General features: G+C 54.7%; 3 protein-coding genes across 17 annotated transcripts in view; 2 read left to right on the top strand and 1 right to left on the bottom strand.

Moving 5' to 3' along the window:
• Window positions 1-20,804, top strand: part of HNRNPM (heterogeneous nuclear ribonucleoprotein M) — a 177,307-nt gene that overhangs the window by 43,181 nt on the left and 113,322 nt on the right. The gene's annotated exons all lie outside the window — the stretch shown is intronic.
• RPS28 (ribosomal protein S28) lies at window positions 49-1,271 on the top strand (the record flags this gene model as incomplete). Of its 2 annotated transcripts, none has more annotated exons than XM_082382017.1 (4): window positions 49-189; window positions 284-331; window positions 855-1,017; window positions 1,195-1,271. In XM_082382017.1, the coding sequence occupies 3 exons, from the start codon at window positions 49-51 to the stop codon at window positions 975-977; spliced, it is 312 nt and encodes a 103-aa protein (XP_082238143.1). In that variant the 3' UTR covers window positions 978-1,017; window positions 1,195-1,271. The 2 variants fall into 2 exon arrangements, with proteins under 2 accessions (XP_082238143.1, XP_082238142.1); XM_082382016.1 differs by having other exon boundaries at window positions 50-189; window positions 855-988.
• Window positions 1,450-14,874, bottom strand: KANK3 (KN motif and ankyrin repeat domains 3). 3 transcript variants are annotated; one of them, XM_082381981.1, is made up of 11 exons: window positions 14,780-14,874; window positions 11,102-11,218; window positions 9,037-10,311; window positions 8,852-8,951; window positions 8,451-8,648; window positions 8,255-8,342; window positions 7,557-7,773; window positions 3,162-3,304; window positions 2,833-3,033; window positions 2,662-2,760; window positions 1,450-1,715 (listed from the first exon to the last, which is right to left on the bottom strand). In XM_082381981.1, exons 2-11 carry the CDS (start codon window positions 11,133-11,135, stop codon window positions 1,638-1,640), a joined length of 2,433 nt encoding a protein of 810 aa, XP_082238107.1. In that variant the 5' UTR covers window positions 11,136-11,218; window positions 14,780-14,874; the 3' UTR covers window positions 1,450-1,637. The 3 variants fall into 3 exon arrangements, with proteins under 3 accessions (XP_082238107.1, XP_082238108.1, XP_082238106.1); XM_082381982.1 differs by having other exon boundaries at window positions 8,255-8,339; XM_082381980.1 differs by having other exon boundaries at window positions 2,662-3,033.

Here is a 20,804-nt window from a genome sequence, read left to right as displayed (position 1 = left end):
AGGGCACCGGTGACGTCTCTCCCGCGAGGACTGCTGGGAACATGGAGTATGGTCTCGCGAGAGCGGGAGTGGGCGGGGTTAGGACGCCTTATAAATGTTCTCTCCGAAACACGTGACTCCTCTACGCCCGACAGGCGCCGCGCCACCATCATGGATACGAGCCGTGTGCAGCCCATCAAGCTTGCCAGGGTGAGGCGGAAGCCCGGGTTTGAGGGCCCGGATGAGGGAGGAAGGAGTAGGGGAACCGGGTGGTCCAGATCTGATCCCAGCTTCTTTACCCCAGGTCACCAAGGTGCTGGGCAGGACCGGTTCGCAGGGACAGTGCACGCAGGTGAGCTGGAGAGACGAGGAGGCGGGGGCTTGGGGGGGTCTGGGGTCTGAGTCTCCGATGATGACTTCTGTGCCCTGGTATCTGAGAACCGATACGTACCCTTTTTCCTAAAGCTCACGGAGGGTCCGAGCCTTTGCCGAGGGCTTGCCCACCGGGTCTGGGCTCGGTCGACTTCTTTCCTCGGGTTCTGACATACCTCGTTCTCCTGGCTTAGCCAATCCCAACGACCACTGTGTAGCTCCACGCCTCACGATTGTGCTTCCGTCCCCGACGGGCCCAGAGCGGCAGTTGTCCCCCACCAGTGGCTTTTTCTGGCGCTCGAGAGCTTTGTTCTCCACGCCTCGTCCCCTCTCCGGCTTCTCTCCCGGCCCAGACCTACTTCCCAGGCTCAGTCCCCTTTTTAAGTGTGTCTAAGCAGACACGTTCTCTGAATCTAAATCAGCTGTCTATCTCACGGTGCGAGTTTGTGGCCGACCCTGACTTCTTCCCGGCCCCCTCCCCCCACTCCGCGTCAACCCCATAGGTGCGCGTAGAATTCATGGACGACACGAGCCGCTCCATCATCCGAAACGTGAAAGGCCCCGTGCGCGAGGGCGACGTGCTCACCCTATTGGAGTCAGAGCGAGAGGCTCGGAGGCTGCGCTGAACTTGGGACTGGTGAGTGCACAACTGGAGTGGGAAACAGAGTAGGTCCCTGTTAGACCTTTGGCTGGTGGTAGGGAGGTTTCGCCAAGCATACTGATGAGGGGCTCTTGGTGGCGGGGTGTGAAGAAAGGGTTTGCTGAGATTGGCAAGACGGGGGAGGGAGTTTGCCACTTGCTGAGGGGGACCTGTCAGCATCTCATACTTGGGTTTGTTTACAGGGTCCTGGATGTCTGGGTCGACCACCTGGCCCACGAGGATGATCTGCTGTTAATAAAGCGTTTATATTCTGTGTAAACTTGGGGTTTTGTCTGGGTTGCCACTAAGCTTATAAAACTCTCCCATGGGACCCTCAGATGGTCTGCACTGACCCACTGCACCCTGGAAGGGGGGCGGGGAGGTTGTCTTCCCCAACAACGCGTTTTCTTTTTGAGGGAGAACCACGTGTCTGTGTGTATCTCCAAAACAAGACAAGCTGAGTTAGGAATGTTTTATTAAGGGAGAAGGTTGGAGGAGTGAGTGGACCAGAGTGCCTCAGGCCCCACCTCACCCTGCAGAGTTCAAGCTGAGCCCCTCCCTGTGGACCCTGACCCTTGCTGTGCCCTGAGGTCGAGGTGGGCAAGGGAAAGCTCTCCCCCAATCCAGGTCCAGTGTGTCAGGCTAGTCACTGAGGTGGGGGGTCCTCTCCACTGTCACTGCAGCCTCCTTCACTAGGCTTGGCCGTGGTTCGGTCAGAGGGCAGCTGGTGAGAGAGGTTGAGGGGGGGCTCCCGTCAGTCTCCTGTAGGCAGGACACTGGCTTTCAGCCCCCTTAGACTCAGGGCTGCTTAGCCTAGTGGAGGTCTTGCCTCTGTCCACTGACCTTGCCTAAGCAGGAACCCCACCTTTTACAGCAGAGCCAGAGCACCTGGGCTTGAATCCCACCTCTGTCCCATGTGACCTGGAAGAGGCACTTGGCCTCCCTGGCTCCTTTCCCCCGTCTCTACAGGAGAGTGCGGGACGGCTAGGCTCACAGCATGAGTTGGTGTTTTGCTTCGTTTTGGGTTCTTTAGGCATGTGGGATCTTAGTTCCCTGACCAGGGATTGAACCCATGCCCCCTGCAATGGAAGTGCGGAGTCCTAACCACTGGTCTGCCAGGGAAGTCCCAGGATGATTTTTAATTATGAAAGTGCTGAGAACAGCCTGGCACTTGCCTTTTGAACATAAGCCTCTCCCCCTTGGGGACAAACTTGAGTGCTCTGCCCCCAAACCAGCCCTTCCTGCCTGCTGCGGGCAAACTCATCGTCTCCAACCCTGAAGCTCTGACTTGTGGAAAGCCTGCACCCCCTCCCCTGCCCCCTCACTCTAAAGGGCCCCTTATTCCTTTGCTGTGAGCCTCCCTGGGGGCAGTAACAGGCAGTCCACTGACACGACATGGTCTGACCTAGGTCTGACAGCTCTACTCTGACCTTACGGCATGTCCCCTCTGGAGGCCTCAGGTTCATGACCTGTAAAGTGAAGGTGTGTCTAGCCCTTGGGTGTTCTGCAGGTTGAACATCAAATCCCAGCCACACAGAATTCAGACACAGGTTCCCCACCCCTGGTACTCCCCCGGGGTGCATGAAGAGAAGCCACCTTCCTGGGGCTCACTTGGGATCCTTGAGCTGTGCAGCTGGGAAGCTGTCTCTTGGGGCTGGGGCTGCACTCACCGGGGGACCGGGCTGGCCTGAGCTCAGGTGGGCGTGCAGCAGGGCGGCCACCTCGTCCTGCTCAGCCTCCAGGGCAATGGCCAGGGCACTGGTGCCCTCCTGAGGGATGATAGGGACAGTCAGGTCCCTGAACCAAGGTGTGACTACCCCACCAGCCCCATGGTGGCTCACGTTGTCCAGGAGGGCGGGGTCGCAGCCTGGCTGGGCCAGGAGCAACCGGACAGTGTCCAGGCGCCCATACTCGCTGGCGCACATCAGCGCTGTGGCCCCATCTGCATCCTGCACGTTCACATCTGCCCCACATGCCAGCAGGGCCGCTACCGTGTCCTGGCGGCCGTGGCTGATGGCCAGCATGAGGGCTGTCTGTCCCGTCTGGGGAATGGGAAAGAAGGGGACAGGGCTGGTGTGGGCTCCGGGGGAAAGGGGGGGGTCACAGACATCTGGCTCCAGAAGTGGAAAAGACCCCTGGACTTGGAGCCAGGGAGGAGGTATCTACACACCTGGCTGGCCTTGGCATTAACACTGCCCATGCGGAAGAGCCTCTGGACCACGGCCATGTCCTCCTCTCGCCCCACAGAGGTGAGTGCGGCCAGCATGAGGGCGGAGTAGCCAGCTTGATTCTGGTGGTCAATCTTGCAGACCCCTGGGAGAGAGAAGAGGGGTCAGTCCACCAAGAAGCCAACACCCCCTAGTCCACTCACCTCCCTCCAAGCCTCAGGTTCATTTGTTCAGTCAGGTTGGTCACTGAGGGTCATGCGTGATTTTACTGTTGCTTCTGCCTACAAAGCTCTCCCCCCCAAGATCCACATAGCTCCTCCCTTACCTTCAGGGTTCTGCTCGCATCTCATCTCAGTGAAGAGTTTCCTCACCTCCCTATTTCAAACTGTGTTGGGGGCTTCGTTCTGTCCGCTGCTGTATCCCCCAGTACCTAGAGTAATACCTGCCACCTAGTAGCTGCTCGATGAATGAGATAAATGGACGTCTCTATTTTCACGGCTACTACCCACCAAGCCACCACTGTTGATCCCCCAGAGAAATGCCAGCCAGGCCCCCCTGGTGTCCAAGTCCACTCCAGTTTCCATGCAGCAGCCAGAAAGAGATCAAAAGAAATTTGGCCCCGTCACCTATTTAGAGCCCTCCTGTGTCTCCCCACTGCACCTGGAATACAGGCCGTTGTTCACCACCGCCTCTGAGGCTCTGTTATCAACTTCTGTTCCTTCCTCTAGAGTTGTCCTTTCTCCCCCAAGCCTATGTTACAGATTGAATTGTGTCCGACCCCCCCCCCCGCCCCGCCAACAGATATGTTGAACTCCTAACACCCAGTACCTGTGAATGTGGCCTTAATTGGAAATAAGATCTTTGCAAACCATAATCAAGTTAAGATGAGGTCATTATGGTAGGCCCTAATTCCATATGACTGGTATCCTCGGAAGAAGCAAAGACAAAGAGCTATGTGATGCAGAAGGCAGAGAAGACAAGCTGCCATAAGCCGCGGAACACTATGGGTTGCGGGCAACCACCAGAAGCTTGGAGAAAGGCACAGAACAGATTCTCCCTCTGAGCCCTTAAGAAGGAAACAGCCCTGCCAACATCTTGATTTTGGACTTTTCTGCGAGAAAATGAATTTCTCTTTTCAACCACCCACGTTGTGGTACTTTGTGGCACTTTTTTACAGCAGCCCTAGGAAACTAACAGCCTGATTACTGCTGCCCATCCTTCCGAACTGAACACAGACATCAGCTCCATTTCTTCTGGGGTCAGTTCTGTTACCATCCTGGCCCTCTTCCTCACAGCACAGCACCTACTTCTGGACCTCATTCCCCAGAATGTTTAACGCTCGTGTACCCCACCATTCTGAAAGCTCTACAAGTCTAGGGACAGTCTGCAGAGATGAATGGGTGGGAGAGGTTTGGGGAAAGGAGTGGATCAGGGTCATGGAGAGGGTGCCCTAGTGAGAGGGGATCTGAGACAACCGGCTGGGGAGTAAAAGGGTTAAGTCAGGATTAAGGGTGTTCCCTAGTTGTGTGGCATACTCTCTAGGTGTCCATTCCATCCACAAGCTTCTGTGACCCTGGTGGAGGGTGTTGGGCACAGAAGGGGGCTCAGAGAAATAACCAAAATGGGGTCTCTGCAGCTAGCCAGGGGACCCACCTATTTTCCCTCTCCCTTTCCCTTCCCTGAGGCCTTGCTAAGCTAAAGGATCACCCTGTTTCTTGATTCCCTCCCCTCGTTTTATTTTGTCATGGCCCTTACCCCTATTGGAAATTATGTTTACTTGATGATTATCAAGTAAAATTGATAATTATCTCCGCTCCCCCCACACACACACCCAGAGCCCCTGTTCATGAAAGCTTATTCATTCAACAGACACTTGAGGGTCTACTGTGTGCCCCACTGGGGTCTGCCAGGCAAGTAGGCTGAGACGAGGGAGGGGTATGGGGACGGGTTTGAAGGGTACATAAAGGAGTAGTTAATGATAGGCCAGGAGGCAAGGAGACAGAACAGTGAAATGGGGTGGGAGCAATGGATACTGGTCCCACGAGGTTCAAGGACTGTGGGAGTTGGGCAACAGGAGACAGTGAGCTGAGATGTTGGAAGGTGAGAGTTCAGGAGAGAATGCTAGGAAGTGAGATTATGGAGGGGGCATAGTTACTGATGACATCAAGGTGTTGTGGTGACCTTACAAGTGTAAGGCTGATGTCAGGGTGAAGGGAGAGGAGTAGTTCAAGGAACTGAGAAGGGACTTTCCTGGCAGTCCAGGGGTTAAAACTCCATGCTTCCACTGCAGGGGGTGCAGGTTCGATCCCTGGTTGGGGAACTAAGATCCCACATGCCTTGTGGCATAGCCAGAAAAAAAAAAAAAAAAGGAACTGAGAAGCCAGGAACTGGGAGGGATCATTCATCAGGAAACTAATATTGGTGAGGATTAGGCTGGAGAGGAGGAGAACCAGCCAGGAGCTAAGATTCAAGAAATGAAGAGTGACGAGGTGAGAGGGAGAAGTCAGAAGGGGCGGAGGGAGTAGTGGTCTGATCAATTAGAGGCTCCAAGATGGGACTAAAGGAGGAAGGGGAAACGGTATGGAAGTGGAGATAAAGAACAAGGAGGACACAGCCATGTCCAGGCCCTTCATTCCAGGGAGATGAGAGGAAACAGCCCCTGCGTGGAGGGTGCACTGAGGGCTCTGGGTCCTGGGGGAGGGGAGGACCAGAGGGGCTGACCCATGTGAGAACCAGAAGGCCCACAGCAAGGTCTGGAAAGTTGGAGCTGAAGGGGGGGGGCGTGTTCAAATGCAGGGAATAAGAGGATCCAAGGAGCCTCGGGCCTTGCAACCAAGATGACTGCCTTGCCACCCTCCACAGCCCCAGTCCTCAGCCCCCTTTAAGACAGGAGATGCCGGGCTTCTCTGGTGGTGCAGCGGTTGAGAATTCGCCTGCCAATGCAGGGGACACGGGTTCGAGCCCTGGTCTGGGAAGATCCCACATGCCGCGGAGCAACTGGGCCCGTGAGCCACAACTACTGAGCCTGTGCGACTGGAGCCTGTGCTCCGCAACAAGAGAGGCCGCGATAGTGAGAGGCCCACGCACCGTGATGAAGAGTGGCCCCCGCTCTCCGCAACTAGAGAAAGCCCTCGCACAGAAACGAAGACCCAACACAGCCGAAAATAAATAAATAAATTTATTAAAAAAAAAAAAAACGAACTTAAGCTTAAAAAAAGAAAAAGACAGGAGCTGCCCAGGAAATGCCTTTTTTTTTTTTTTTTTTTTTTTTTTTTTGGCCGTGCAGCATGTGGGATCTTAGTTCCCTGACCAGGGATCAAACCCGCACCCCCTGCATTGGAAGTGTGGAGTCTTAACCACTGGACCGCTGGGGAAGTCCCAGGAAATACCTTTTGAATTCATGCATTGTCCCCTCCTCCCAAGCCCCAGCTCCATGTCCAGCCCAGAGCAGCTGTGCCCTTCCCCCCCGGTCACCAAGACCTGCAGAAATGGGATGGATCTGTGTATTTAGGGGGGTGGCATGCGGGATGGGACAGCAGGACCTGCCTCAGCCTGCAGTGAGAATGAGAGGCAGGGCAGGCCCCAGAGGATACTGGACCTGAAGGAGGACACCCAGGAGAGCTCTTGGTGGACAATCAGTTTGTCTACTGTCCACTGTCCCCTCTGCTGTGAGTCCCATGGGGGTGGCCCACCCCCATCCTGGCACTGCACTGGTACCTGGAAGGCTCTCAATATGTGTCTGTGGGCTCAGCAACACCTGAATGTGTGTATCTCTGCTCCAGAGGGGGAAACGTTGAGACAGCTGATAGAAATGTGTGTGAGATGGGGCCAATGCAGGACCTGGTGGTGGAGGACTGCAGGCCCAGTGTCCCAGCCCGGGAGGTAATCACAGTCCTGACCAGTCAGTACCTCCCCTGGAGGCTGAAGAGGCAGTGGATGGATATTGGGGCTCAGGAACGAGGTGAACGCCAAGGCTGGAGATTCAGGGACAGAAGGCATGGGGACCATTGACTGACCTACGTGCCTGGCACTGTTCTAAGTGGGTGTTATCACAGTTGCCCAGAGAGGGAGGCATTGCATCCCCCGTTTCACAAAGGAGGAAGCTAAAGCTGGTGAGATGAAGTAATTCCTCTACATTTAGGTCTACCCAATCCCAAAGCCCAGAATACCCTCCCCCTGCAAAGTGAGAGGCAGGTCAGGGCAGAGCTCACAGCTCAGAGCGGTCAATCTATCCAGAACGGGTCATGTAACCTCCAGAGAAGGGCCAGTGGTGCCCTCTGCCTGGCCAGCCCTTCTCTACATCCTTCTCCAGGTGCTCCCAGCCAGGACCTGCCCAGATTCTCCCTTCCCTGGCTCCCTATTCCCTGCTGCCCTCCCCACCCCTCCTCAATGCTGACCTGTATCCAGCAGCAAGCTCGCGATGGCCAGGTTCCCATGGGACACGCTGTAGTGCAGGGCTGTGTTCCCGTTGCCATCCGTCAGGTTCACCACATGCTCCAGCAGCTCACGTCCCAGGCGCACCACCGCGCCCAGCACCCCGGCCACGGGCTCCGCTTGAGAGCGCCGCTGGCTCGACACTCGAAACCACTCCTGGGCCACCAGGCGCGCCGCGCCCTGCCAGGACGGGGGGAAACACATCGGCGAGGGTCCAGGACTGGGTGGCAGGGAGGGTGTGGGGGCGGGACTGGGAACCCAGGCAGGGGAGGATGGTCGCCCCTAGGGCCACGCCCCTTTCGAGGAGGGAGTACAGTTAGTGTGGGTATCCGGCTCGAGGGGGCAGGTATGCTCCCCTTCTGAGGAAGAGGCTGTGGAAGAAGCTGAAGTGGCGGAAGGCGGTGAGCGCTTGCCTTTGGGGAGTCCGGGAGTGGGGCTGGGGCTTGGGGCGGACCCCTTTTGGGAAATCAGAGAAAGATCAGCCCTGTCCTGGGGCGAAGAGCCCTTTGGAGAGCTTGGGATCCGTGGAGGGCCCTGGCGCGAGGTGACGGAACTTGGGACCCTCTTAACTCTAAAGAACCCGATGCTCTTCCCTAGGTAGGCGTCAGATGAGGTCCCTGGCGGGCCTATGACTCCTGCGAAGGCCTCTCCCCGCACTCACACTGTCGCGGGCGACTCCGCGGGGCCGGCTCAGCTGCCGTTGCAGCGCTGCGCACGCCTCCCTCAAACGCGGGCTCAGCTCGCACCTACTGCCAGGGAGACGGAGACAGGGAGAGGCTAAGGAGGGGTTGGGATGGGGAGTGGGGTGACGGGAAAGAGAGCAGCCGTTCCTATTCCGTGTCCGCGGCGCTGCTCACCTCCCCTGCGCACCCGGCTGAGGCTCTGGCTCTGCCTCCGGCTCGGGGTCCCGGGCCTCCCCGCCGCTGGGAGGGCCAGGGGTCCCGGAGTCGGATCCCCCGCCGCTGTCGTCTCCTGAGCCCGACGAACTGCTCCTCGGGAGCTCGGCAGCGCCGTCCTCGCTGTCGCTGTCGCCCTCGCTGGATGAGCTCTCGTACCTGGGGGCAGGGTGGGAGGCATCTGCTGAGCCTCCCCTGGGGGCTCATTCTGGAGTCCTGCGAGGTGGGAGTGGCTGTTCCCATCTTACAGATGAGGACACTGAGGCTTGCCAAGACCACGCCGCGAGCGAGGGGCAGGGCTGGGATTCAAACCCCATTCCAGTCCCAGAAGATGCTGCCATGGGGAGGGGGAAAGTGCTCACTCTCCGTTGAGGACCCCAACAAACTGCAGGCTCTTGGGTCCGGGGCTGGGTTGGGCGCCAGGTGTACCGTCTCTCCTCTTCATAATGGATTTGAGGGTACCTGGCGGAGATCAGATGAAGACACTGAGTTCGAATTCGGTGGCCAGCAAACCAGGGCTCAGCGAGGGACGGGGAGGGGGACTCACCCGCGGGTGCCACTGCCCTGTCCCCATCCGTGGGTCCGGGCAGGTTCTCCTGCGTCAGGGCAGGGGCCTCCACAGCGGGCTCGGTCTGCGTGGCCCTCTCGGCACAACCCCACGGGGTCTGGGTGGCAGCCTCGCACGGCTGGGGCCGGGCCGCCACCGCTGCCTGTACCTCCTCGGCAGCCTCGCGGGCCTCCTCCAGCTCGCACAGGCGACCCCGCAGGAGCTCGTTCACCCCGCGCTGATGCTCCAGGCTGGCGCGAAGCAGCTCCAGCTCGCGCTCGGCGACCGCGGGCAGCCCCAGCAGAGCCTCCGTCACCCACGCTTCCGCCTCGAGGGTCTCGGGAGCTGCCCCCACGCCGTCCTCCTGGGTCTCGGGCACCGCCTGGGCTCCCGCCTCTTGAGTCTCCGGCACAGTCTGGGTGCCTGTATCCCGCGTCTGGGGCGCCCCGTCGAGGACCTGCAGCGCACCCTCGCTGAGGCTAGAAGCCGACCCGTCGGGGCCGTCAGCCCCGGGGCTGGCCCTGGCGCGAACGCCGCGCTCAGAGGTGGCCAGGCGCTCGGTGAGCCGCCGCAGCTGAGCAAGCTTGTCCGGGCGCGCCTCGGCCTCCCCGTCGGGCTCGGGCTGCCGGCGCCCAGCAAGCAACCGCGCCTTCTCGGCGCGCAGCGCGCGCACCTGCTCCTGCAGCTCGGGCAGCGCGCGCGCCTGCTCCTCGAGCTCGCGCAGGCGCCGCAGCGCCGCGGCCATCTGCTCGCGCACCAGCTGCAGTTGCGCAGGGCCGGGCGAGGCCAGGGCCGGGTTGGGGGCGGGACTGCTGTGGCCGGACCCGCGCGGGCTGCGCGGGATCGCGCGGCCGGGGCTGGGCACGCACTCGTGCGCCTGCGCTAGCTCCAACCGCCGGCTGGTCTCCAGGAGCGTGTGCTCGACGCGCGGATTGCGCACGGGTGCGCGCGGCGATAGCGGCGGCAGCATCAGCCCCGACGGCGCGCCCGGGGAGAGAGCGCCCGGTGCTCCGCCATCGTCACTGGCCAGGGACTCGCAGGATGTCCAGGCGCCTGGGCTACGCGCGCCTGTGAGGCCGGCCCGTGGCGCGCGGGGGCGGCGCGCGGGCGGGGGGCCCGGGGCGCGGCGGGCGGCGGGGCCGCGCTCCAGCTCCTCCACGTACTTGAGGAAGTCCAGGTCCAGGTGGAAGCCATAGGGCGTCTCCACCGAGTAGGGCGAACTCGGGCTGCGAGCTCCCCCAGTCGCGCTGGGGCACAGGCGAGGGCCGCCCAGTTCTGTGGGCATGATAGGGGCGTGGAGGGGCGTCAAGCCGGAGAGACCCGGAGAGCGCGTCCCCACTGCCCCACGACACGCCTGCACGACTCCACCTGCACCAAACCCTGCACACCTGGATTGCACACCCAAGGCTTAAACGCCTCTCTGCTCCCAAAAAGTCGAGCGTTCACGTGTTAATTGAGCACCTACTATGTACCAAGCACTTTTCTAGGTGCTGCGGACATAGCAGTGAACAAGACAAGCATCCCTACCCTCTTATAGGAGACAGATAAACACAGTCGTTCCAAATGGTGCTTAGGGCAATAATAATAATTCCAAGATGAAATAGAGAATAACTGACAGACTTGGGCTCTGGCTGTCAGGGCAGATTTCCTGAGGAGGGGACTTACAAGTTGAGCCCTGAATGAGGGGGAGGAAGCAGCTGAGACAGGAGGTTCCTAAAAGAAAACAGCCCATGCAGAGGCCCTGGGGTGGAATGACCAGGGTGGGCCTGAGTAAGAGCCGGTGGAGGCGAGGATGTACAGAGCAGAGGGAAGGAAGGGAGGGAGGAGAGGAGTAGAAGATGTGGGCTTGGACCAGACTGTGGGGAACCTTCTGGGCCACCATGAGGAGATGGAGTTTTATTCCACCTGTGACAGGGCACCAGAGGCAGATTTTAAGCCATGACATTGTCCACCTTTATAAAGGGCCCTCTGGCCACTCTGCAAAGGAGGGAGCTGCAGGGCTGTGTCTGCATCTGGGTGCCAAGTGTGGATCTGTACACATGCAAATCCCATTTTGCACACTTACCAGGCAGGTTCTGATTCAGGGCAAACTTGGCCATGTTTCCTGGAGTAGCCCCCAGAGGGGGTGAGAGTGGGGCTGGGCCCTGTCCCTCTGGCTGTGCCTCTGGGGTCAGTCCGGACTCTGAGTGAGTAAACAGACCCAAGAGGTCCTCTCCACCACCACCCCAACACCCCACACACACAGAGGCCCTCTCCTCCCTCCTCCCTCCTCCCTCAAGTGGCCTTGAAAGTTTGGAATGGGAACTTCCCTGGTGGCGCAGTGGTTAAGAATCCACCTGCCAATGCAGGGGACACAGGTTCGAGCCCTGGTCCAGGAAGATCCCTCATGCCACGAAGCAATTAAGCCCGTGCACCACAGCTACTGAGCCTGTGCTCTAGAGCCCGTGAGCCACAACTACTGAGCCCTCGTGCCACAACTACTGAAGCCTGTGCGCCTAGAGCCCATGCTCTGAAACAAGAGAAGCCACCGCAATGAGAAGCCCGCGAACCGCAACGAAGAGTAGCCCCCGCTCACCGCAACTAGAGAGAGCCCGCGTGCAGCAATGAAGATCCAACGCAGCCAAAGATAAATAAATTAAATAAGTAAATTTATAAAAAAGAAAAAAGAAAGTTTGGAATGAATGACTGTGGGGACTCTCACATGCCAGGCCTCCGCCTGCTGGGCAGGAGGAGGCAGGAAGGGCATCAAAAGGAGAAGAGAGGGGAATTCCCTGGTAGTCCAGTGGTTAGGAATCCGTGCTTCCACGGCAAGGGCAAGGGTTCGATCCCTGGTTGGGGAACTAGGATCCTGCATGCCACATGGCGTGGCAAAAAAAAAAGAGGATGATGGTCAAGAGAACAAGAGCAGCTGGGGTGGGGGCAGGGTGAGGTGCATTCCAGACCTGCTGAGTTTTCTTCCGTCCCTGGGGAAAATTAGAAACTGATGCTCAAAGGGGTGGAGTGTGAACATTCAGAAGAGGAAGGCGAGGGTTGGAAGCCCTTCGAGGGCTCATGTACATCTGAATTTATACCAGGGTCACTTGTGAGATCCTTTAGGAATGATGGAGAGTTGTGGGCCAGATGCACCAAGGATGCAAATCAATCGATACCAGTCTTCCTGGGATGTCTCTACTGGAGTGCCACAGGGCTCTGCCCTTGGCTTGTAAGAGATTGTAGTGGAACCACAAGCACCCGGGTTGTCAGAGCTGTGGCTAGGGAATTCCCTGGTCGTCCAGTGGTTAGGATTCGGTGCTTTCACCGCTGAGGGCCCGGGTTCAATCCCTGGTCAGGGAACTAAGATCCCACAAGCCGTGCCATGTGTTGAGGCCAAAAAGAAGAAAACAAAACTACAAAAACAAACAAACAAACAAAAAACCCAGAGCTGTGGCTATGCTTAGAGCTAAAGGGATAGAGACACTTCAGGAGATGTGATGGAGGCTCTAAGAAACTGGGGAGATTGGGCCACATCTAATAATGTGATATTTAACAAGGACAAATATTGAGTCCAGAAATTTGATTCAGAGAGCATAGGGCAGGAAAGATGGGGCTTTGAAGAGCTCACATGAAAAACCCTCAGGGAAGGGAAAGCACCTTGTATCAAGTGCCTACTCTATGCCTGGCCTGATTAAATGTAACCCCCCCCCACAAGTATAATCCTGCAAGGTAGGATGTTTCCCCCTTTTTCCAGATGGGGGAAATGAGGGCATAAAGCAGTTAAGTCAATTGCCTATGGGAAATGCCCTCAGACTGGGCTTTCATCTTCTGCGGGGGACCTCTTGTCCGCCCAGCCCTCCACCAGCAGGTGCCTGCCAGACCCGATCTGTACTCTTCCTGACCTACTGCCCATCTGTGCTAACCACCTGGCAACCTTCCCAGTCACCCCTTCTGGTCTCTTGCACTCCTGATGACCACCTGCGTGCCTAATACCCACCAGCAACTGAGCACCCATTGGTCTACCTGACTCATTCTACTCCACAGCTGGGGGAACCCTCCCACTCACCATCTCTGTCCAGCCTGGGTCCCTGACACCTCCCCCAACCCACCCCAAGGAGGGAGAGTGACGGGGAACTTCCAGTCCTGAAGCAGCTGTTTCCCGTCCCCTCACACTGGCTGTAAGGGGCCGGCCAGCAGGGCAATACGGAGGACAGCCAGTGCCTCTCAGGACTTGTTTTCAGGAAACTGTCAGGGAAGAGCTGGGTCATGGAAAAAACCTGGGCTGGGGCTTAGGGGTCTGGGCTTGCCTCACACACAGCTGGCCGTGTGACTCCGTGGAGTCAGCGCCCCCCCCCCCCCTCCAGGGACCTGGTTACACCCAAATCTGAGACCCTGGGAATTCAAAAAAACAGCTGTGAGCCATTCCTAAGACCCAAACCAGCTGGAGCAGCCAGACCCAGAGACTGACCTGAAAAATGTGTGGATGCCCCAAGAATGGTAAATAAAAATATGCCAATGACTTTTGCCATTTACTACGGGCTAGCCTCTATTCTAAGCAATTTATGGGTGTTAACTTAAACAAAAATCCTAGGTAAACCCTTTGAGGTAGGTTATTCTTTCCCGCATTGTGCAGATGGAGAAACTGAGACACAGTGATTAAGTGACCCAGCCAAAGTCGTACATGGGCAGAAGCAGGATTTGAACCCAGCAGCTTTGCCAGTGTTTCTGCATTGACCCCTCCACTTGACGGCCTTCTATAAACAGCCCTCCCCTCCGCAGGAGGGGCAAAGAGCCAGAGGGGGTCGGCCCTCCCAGCCTGCACTCCCGCCTGTCCCCTGCGTGTGTCCCCGATGGGAAGAGCAGGCCCAAACCGTGGCGGCTCCAGGGGCTGCAGCCTCATCGGAGTGGAGGCATGCAACTGCCTTCCCCTCTCCTCCGCTCCCTGCCCAAGCTGGCAAGGTTAGATCCGGATCCTCTGCCTGAGACCCCCTTATTAGGCCGTCAGAGCCCACGCCACACGCCCCCACTCCCGCCCCAGGGACTATTTTGGGACTCCGAGCTGTGCTCACAAAACCTGAGGGGTGGGGTATGAGGCGGACAGTGCAGATCCCGGTCTTGGGGAGGGGGCGTCTTCCCGGACTGAGGCTCTGGGTGGTGGCACCCCCTAACTTTGGGGCGGGACTCTCAGACCCCTGAAGTGGGAGTGGAGGCTGATGATGGGGGGAGGGGGAGGTACTGAGGTCAGCACCCCCCCCCCCCCGTCCCCTCAGGACGGCCTCACGGAGACAGAGCAGTTTCCTACAGGAAACGCCGCCGGGCGGTTCCATCCGTTGTCCATTGTCTGCCGGCCCGGGGGCCATCCGTCCCTCCCCCCAACACCGTTTCCGAATCGCCCCCCGCCACACACACACACACACACGCACACACACTCAGGTCCAGAGCGAGGGGATGGACCCGGGTCCCCAAGCTGTCCAGGAGGGACTCTGTGAAAGCATCCCGAAGTCGGTTGCGGTGCCAGGGGGCGAACAAAACCCCCCACTTAGCTCCTGAAGGGCGGGAAGTGGGAGACCTCAAGAATCCAGAGCCCCCCGACTCTGCTCGCCGCCCACCCGGGACTCCCAGTGTGGGAGGGGTCCCAGCCAGAGGACACAGCGCCCGCCCCGTCGCAGCGCGCTGAGCCCGCAAAGGGGCTAGAAGCGCAGCGCCCCTTCCCGCTGCGTACCCTGATCCCCCCAGGACCCCATCGGTTCCCCGAAAGCTGGCGCTTTACCTGAAGCCGCAGCCGCAGCCGCGCCCGCACCCGAGCCCGCCCCCTCGAAGCTCGGGGACCGGTTATCAAGGCCTTGACTCTAACTGACGGCCACGTCAGCCAACCAGCGTTCCATGCTCTCCGAAACTGTCCAATGGTGAGGCGGGATGGACCGCATTGTCCCGGCGCTGAGAGTGTGGGGAGTGGCTTGGGGTGGGGCCTGGAGTGACTGCCCGTGAGGGCGTTCGGGTCCGTAGTGGGGAGCGCAGAGGCCGAGTGGTGCCCAGCTCAGGGCTAAAGAGCTTGGATATGATCCACAGGGGACAGGGAGCCTCGGGAACACTCTAAGCCGGACAGTTTACCCGGTGGGATTTGTGTATTTGGAAGATACCTTGGGTGGAAGCTGGAAGGACTGACGCTCCTGTCCCAGTGTCTGGGTGAGGGACCTGGACCCTGGATCTTTCCCACCGCAGCGCCTTTGCGCATGCTACTCAAATCTTCCTGAACTGTTCTTCCCTGCACCTGTTCACTTGGCCACCTTCTCCTGCCTTTGGGGGCTCAACCTGTGTGTTCCAGTCCCCTAAAGGCCTAACGTGGACCTTCTCCAGTCACTATCTTTCCAGTCACTCTGTTTTATGAATCTAATAGCTATATACTTTCAATATCTGAAAAAAATCTATTATTTATTTGTTTCCTTGTTTGCCATCTGTCTCCCCATAAGGACAGGGAACTGATTGATTTTGGCCCCTGTTTCATCCAGTGCCCCGAGCACACAGTAGGTACTTAATAAATGTTTGTTGAAGAAACAGACTCACAGATATAGAGAACAGACTTGTGGTTGCCAAGTGGGAGGAGGGGTGGGGGAGGGAAGGATTGGGAGTTTGGGATTAGCAGATGCAAACTATTATATATAGAATGGGTAAACAACAAGGTCGTACTATATAGCACAGGGAACTATTTCAATATCCTGTGATAAACCATAATGGAAAAGAATAGGAAAAAGAATATATATATATATATATATATATATATATGTATAACTGAATCACTTTGCCGTGCAGCAGAAATTAACACAACATTGTAAATCAACTATACCTCAATAACTTTTTTTTAATAAATTTATTTATTTATTTTTGGCTGTGTTGGGTCTTTGTTGCTGCACGCAAGCTTTCTCTAGTTGCGGCGAGCGGGGGCTACTCTTCATTGCGGTGCGCCGGCTTCTCATTGCGGTGGCTTCTCTTGTTGCGGAGCACGGGCTCTAGGCGTGCGGGCTTTAGTAGTTGCGGCACGCGGGCTCTAGAGCGCAGGCTCAGTAGTTGTGGCGCACGGGCTTTGTTGCTCCGTGGCATGTGGGATCTTCCAGGACCAGGGCTCGAACCCGTGTCCCCTGCATTGGCAGGCGGATTCTTAACCACTGTGCCACCAGGGAAGTCCTACCTCAATAAAATTTTTTAAAAATGTTTGTTTAAAGAATGATTTGAAATTACATTGAACTCTTTAACCCATTTGGAAAATATTATGATCGAAAGTGAGTCTACAGATTTTTCCCCTATTAATTTAGCATTTATTGAGCACCTACGGTGTTCCAGGCACTGTGCAGGTCCTTGAGGGGAACATAATCCCTGCCATCCTGGGCCTCAAAGCTGAGAGGAGGAGACAGATTTTCAAGCTATGGTTTATGGTAAGGGGGTAACAGGGATGGGAGCTGGAGTCTATGGGAAGAGAAAAGGGGACACATCATTGTCATAGAGGATGTGGGGAGACAGCCTGTAGGGATGACACTTAAGGAAAGGTACTCCAGACAGAAGAAAATGCACATGCAAAGGAAGATATGGTGAACTTTGACTAAGTCATGATGTTGGTGGGAGGGGAGCTGGAGGGACAGGCAGAAGGGTGTGTCTGAAGCAGCTCAGACTTTATCTGATAAAATGGGGCCCATTGGAGGCAGGTTACTTTATTCCAGGATTCATCTCTCTATTTGTCCCAGTGCCGCTCTGTTTTAACTACAGTAGCTTTAGAATATATTTTAATATCTGATACTCCACTTTTTGCAAAATTCCTGGGCTATTTTCATTGTCTTTTTTTTTTCTTCCAGATAAACTGTAGAATCCTGTCAAGTTTCCCCCATAAAAACTACAATGGAATTAAAAAATTTTTTTTAAATAAAATAAAATGCATTACAAAACAGAAACAGGGACTTCCCTGATGGTCCAGCAGTCAAGACTCCACGCTCCCAATGCAGGGGGCCTGGGTTTGATCCCTAGTCAGGGAACTAGATCCCACACGCCACAACTAAAAGTTCCCACATGCCGCAATTAAAAAAAAAAAAAAATCCCACAGGCCTCAGTGAAGATCCTGCACGCGTCAACGAAGATTCTGTGTGCCACAACTAAAGACCAGGCTCAGCCAAATAAATAAATAAATATTAAAACAACAACAAAAACAGAAACAGACTCACAGTCTTCAAAAACAAACTTATGGTTACCAAATGGGAAAGGTGGGGGGGAAGGGATAAACTAGGAGTTTGGGATTAACATATACACACTACTATGTATGAAATAGATAATCAACAAGGACCTACCCTGTATAGCACAGGGAATGCTACTCAATATTCTGTAATAAACTATATGGGAAAAGAATCTGAAAAAGAATGGATGTGTGTATATGTATAACTGAATCACTTTCCTGTATACCTGAAACTAACACAACATTGTAAATCGACTATACTCTAATACGAAATAAAAATTAAATTAAAAAAATTTAAAAATGCACACACACACAGAGCTAGATCCAAGAAACCACATAAAAATAAATGTATAACTTAAGGAGTTCCTGAGGGGCAGTTCTCAACCAGGGGCGATTTTGTCCCTTGGGAGACATTCAGCAATAACTGGAGACATTGTTGATTGTCAGGATGGAGTCGGGGGAAGGGCTGTCCTTGGTCTCTAGTGGGTGGGGACCAGGGATGCTGCTAAACGTCCCGCAATGTACGGGGTATTCTCCCACAACCAAGAATCATCTGGCCTGAATGTTGATAGCGCTGAGTGTGAGAAACTCAGCTGGAAGGCAAACATCATTTTAACCCCCACCCAGGTCAACAAAGAGCATGTCACCAGCGACCCCAGAAGCCCCTCCAACAGGCTGCATCCCAATCACAGTGCCTCCTCGCTCCGCAAAGTAACCACTGTTGTGACTTGTGTGATAATCACTGCTTGGCATTTCTGAATAGTTTATCATGGAAGTTTGAATCTCTAGACACTGTGGTTTAGTCTTGCACATGCAAAAAAATAATAATAATATATCTTTTAAGTCTCTTAATTCATGGGTTCCCCTCCATCCCTTCCCTGCCTTGCAATAAATTGATTGCACAACTCAGGCTGTTTCCCACGGTCTGGGTGGTGCTGATCCCATCCTCGTGGTGCACGCTGGCATGGTTCTCTGTCCTTCATCTTCCAGGCAAATTTGCAGTTGTTTCCAGAACTGGGATTAGACTAGGGTTTGATGCCTTTGGCCCGATTGTGGGTGCCGTTCGTCCCTTCACCATCAGGCTCGCACTCTTTGTCTCTCCTTGCATGAGGCCAGCAGCCATTGAGAACTAACTTGGTGGTGAATGCAAAATAGCGATGTCCTCCTCCTCGAATTTTAGCTAATTTTATTAGCTAAAATTCTTCCCTTGCAGATGTTTCCCCTTATGTTCCATTTGGTTACCTAGTGGCACGTTCATGTAGGAGTGCTTGATTCTTTCCCTTTAGAGACCACTTACCTAAATAGTGAATTAATTCCCCATAATCCTCTGAAAGTGATAAATTAGGCTGGTTCTTTTTTTCTTTTTTTCTATTTTCTTTTTTGATTGAAGCATAGTTGATTTACAATATTGTGTTAGCTTCTGGTGGACAGCAAAGTGATTCAGATATATATATATTCTTGGGACTTCCCTGGTGGCGCAGTAGTTAAGAATCCGCCTGCCAGTGCAGGGGACACGGGTTCGATCCCTGGTCCTAGAAGATCCCACATGCCACGCAGCAACTAAGCTTGAGCGCCACACCTACTGAGCCTGCGCTCTAGAGCCGGCGAGCCACAACTACTGAAGCCCAGGCACCTAGAGCCGGTGCTCCGCAACAAGAGAAGCCAAGCCACCGAAATGAGAAACCCACACGCACTACAACGAAGAGTATATATATATATTCTTTCTCAGTTTTTTTTTTTAATTATTAGCACCTTTAATTATTATTTATTTGTTTATTTGGCTGTGTTGGGTCTTCGTTTCTGCGCGAGGGCTTCCTCTAGTTGTGGCAAGCGGGGGCCACTCTTCATCGCGGTGCGCTGGCCTCTCACTATCGTGGCCTCTCTTGTTGCGGAGCACAGGCTCCAGACGCACAGGCTCAGTAGTTGTGGCTCACGGGCCTAGTTGCTCCGCGGCATGTGGGATCTTCCCAGACCAGGGCTCGAACCCATGTCCCCTGCATTAGCAGGCAGACTCTCAACCACTGTGCCACCAGGGAAGCCCCTCAGTTTTTTTTTTTTTTACCACGCTGCAAGGCTTGTGGGACCTTAGTTCCCCTACCAGGGATTGAACCCACATCCTCGGCAGTGAAAGCGCAGAGTCCTAACAACTGGACCAGCAGGGAATTCCCCAGATTCTTTTTCATTACAGGTTTTTACAAGACACTGAATACAGTTCCCTGTGCTATACAGTAAGTCCTTGTTGTTTATCTATCTTATGTATAGCAGTGTGTGTCTGTTAACCTCAAACTCCTAATTTACTCCCCCCTTTCCCTTGGTAACCAAAAGTCTGTTTTCTATGTCTGTGAGTCTGTTTCTGTTTTGTAAATAAGTTCATTTGTATTATTTTTTAGATTCCACATATGTGATATCATATGATATTTGTATTTCTCTGTCTAATTTATTTCACTTAGTATGATAATCTCTAGGTCCATCCGTGTTGCTGCAAATGGCAATATATCATTCTTTTTATGGGCTGAGTAATATTCCATTGCATATATGTACCACATCTTTATCCATTCATCTGTTGATGGACACTTAGTTTGCTTCCATGTCTTGGTTACTGTAAATACTACTGCTATGAACATTGAGGTGCATGTATCTTTTGGGTTTTCCTTTTAATATTTATTTATTTTTTATTTTTTGGCTTCATTGGGTCTTAGTTGTGGCATGTGGGATCTTTCCTTGTGGTGCGCAGACTCAGTAGTTGTGGTGTGCAGGCTCTGTTGTTGTGGCATGCGGGCTTAGTTGCCCCACGGCAGATGGGATCTTAGTTCCCCACCAGGGATCGAATTGGTGTCCCCTGCATTGCAAGACGGATTCTTAACCACTGGACCACCAGGGAAGTCCCACATGTATCTTTTTTGAATTAGAGTATTCGTCTTTTCCAGATATATTCCCAAGAGTGCTGGATCACATGATAAACCTATTTTAGTTTTTTTAGGAACCTCCATACTGTTCTCCATAGCGGCTGCACCAATTTACATTCCCACCAGCAGTGTAGGAGGGTTCCCTTTTCTCCACGCCCTCTCCAGAGTTTATTATTTGTAGACTTTTTTTTTTTTGGCTGCATTTTGTCTTCATTGCTGTGCGCAGGCTTTCTCTAGTTGCGGTGAGCGGGGGGCTACTCTTCGTTGTGGTGGGCGGTGGCTTCTCTTGTTGCCGAGCACGGGCTGTAGGCGCAAGGGCTTCAGTAGTTGTGATTCTCAGGCTCTAGAGCCCAGGCTCAGTAACTGTGGCGCAGGGTTGCTCCGCGGCATGTGGGATCTTCCTGAACCAGGGATCAACGCCGTGCCCCCTGCATTGGCAGGCGGATTCTTAACCACTGAGCCACCAGGGAAACCCTATTTGTAGACTTTTTGATGATGGCCATTCTGACCAGTGTGAGGTGACACCTCATTGTAGTTTTGATTTGCATTTCTCTAATAATTATAGGCTGGCTCTTTCTTTAAGTAGTTATGAGCTTATGGATTTAAATACATTGTGCTCCAATCCATTATCCTCACTGGTGGGCCCACCTGGCCAGTGGCAGCTTCTACTGGTT

This window comes from Balaenoptera borealis, assembly GCF_965194805.1.
Source record: "Balaenoptera borealis genome assembly, chromosome: 2".
Lineage (NCBI taxonomy): Eukaryota > Metazoa > Chordata > Mammalia > Artiodactyla > Balaenopteridae > Balaenoptera > Balaenoptera borealis.
This window is presented reverse-complemented; position numbering and strand designations above follow the sequence as displayed.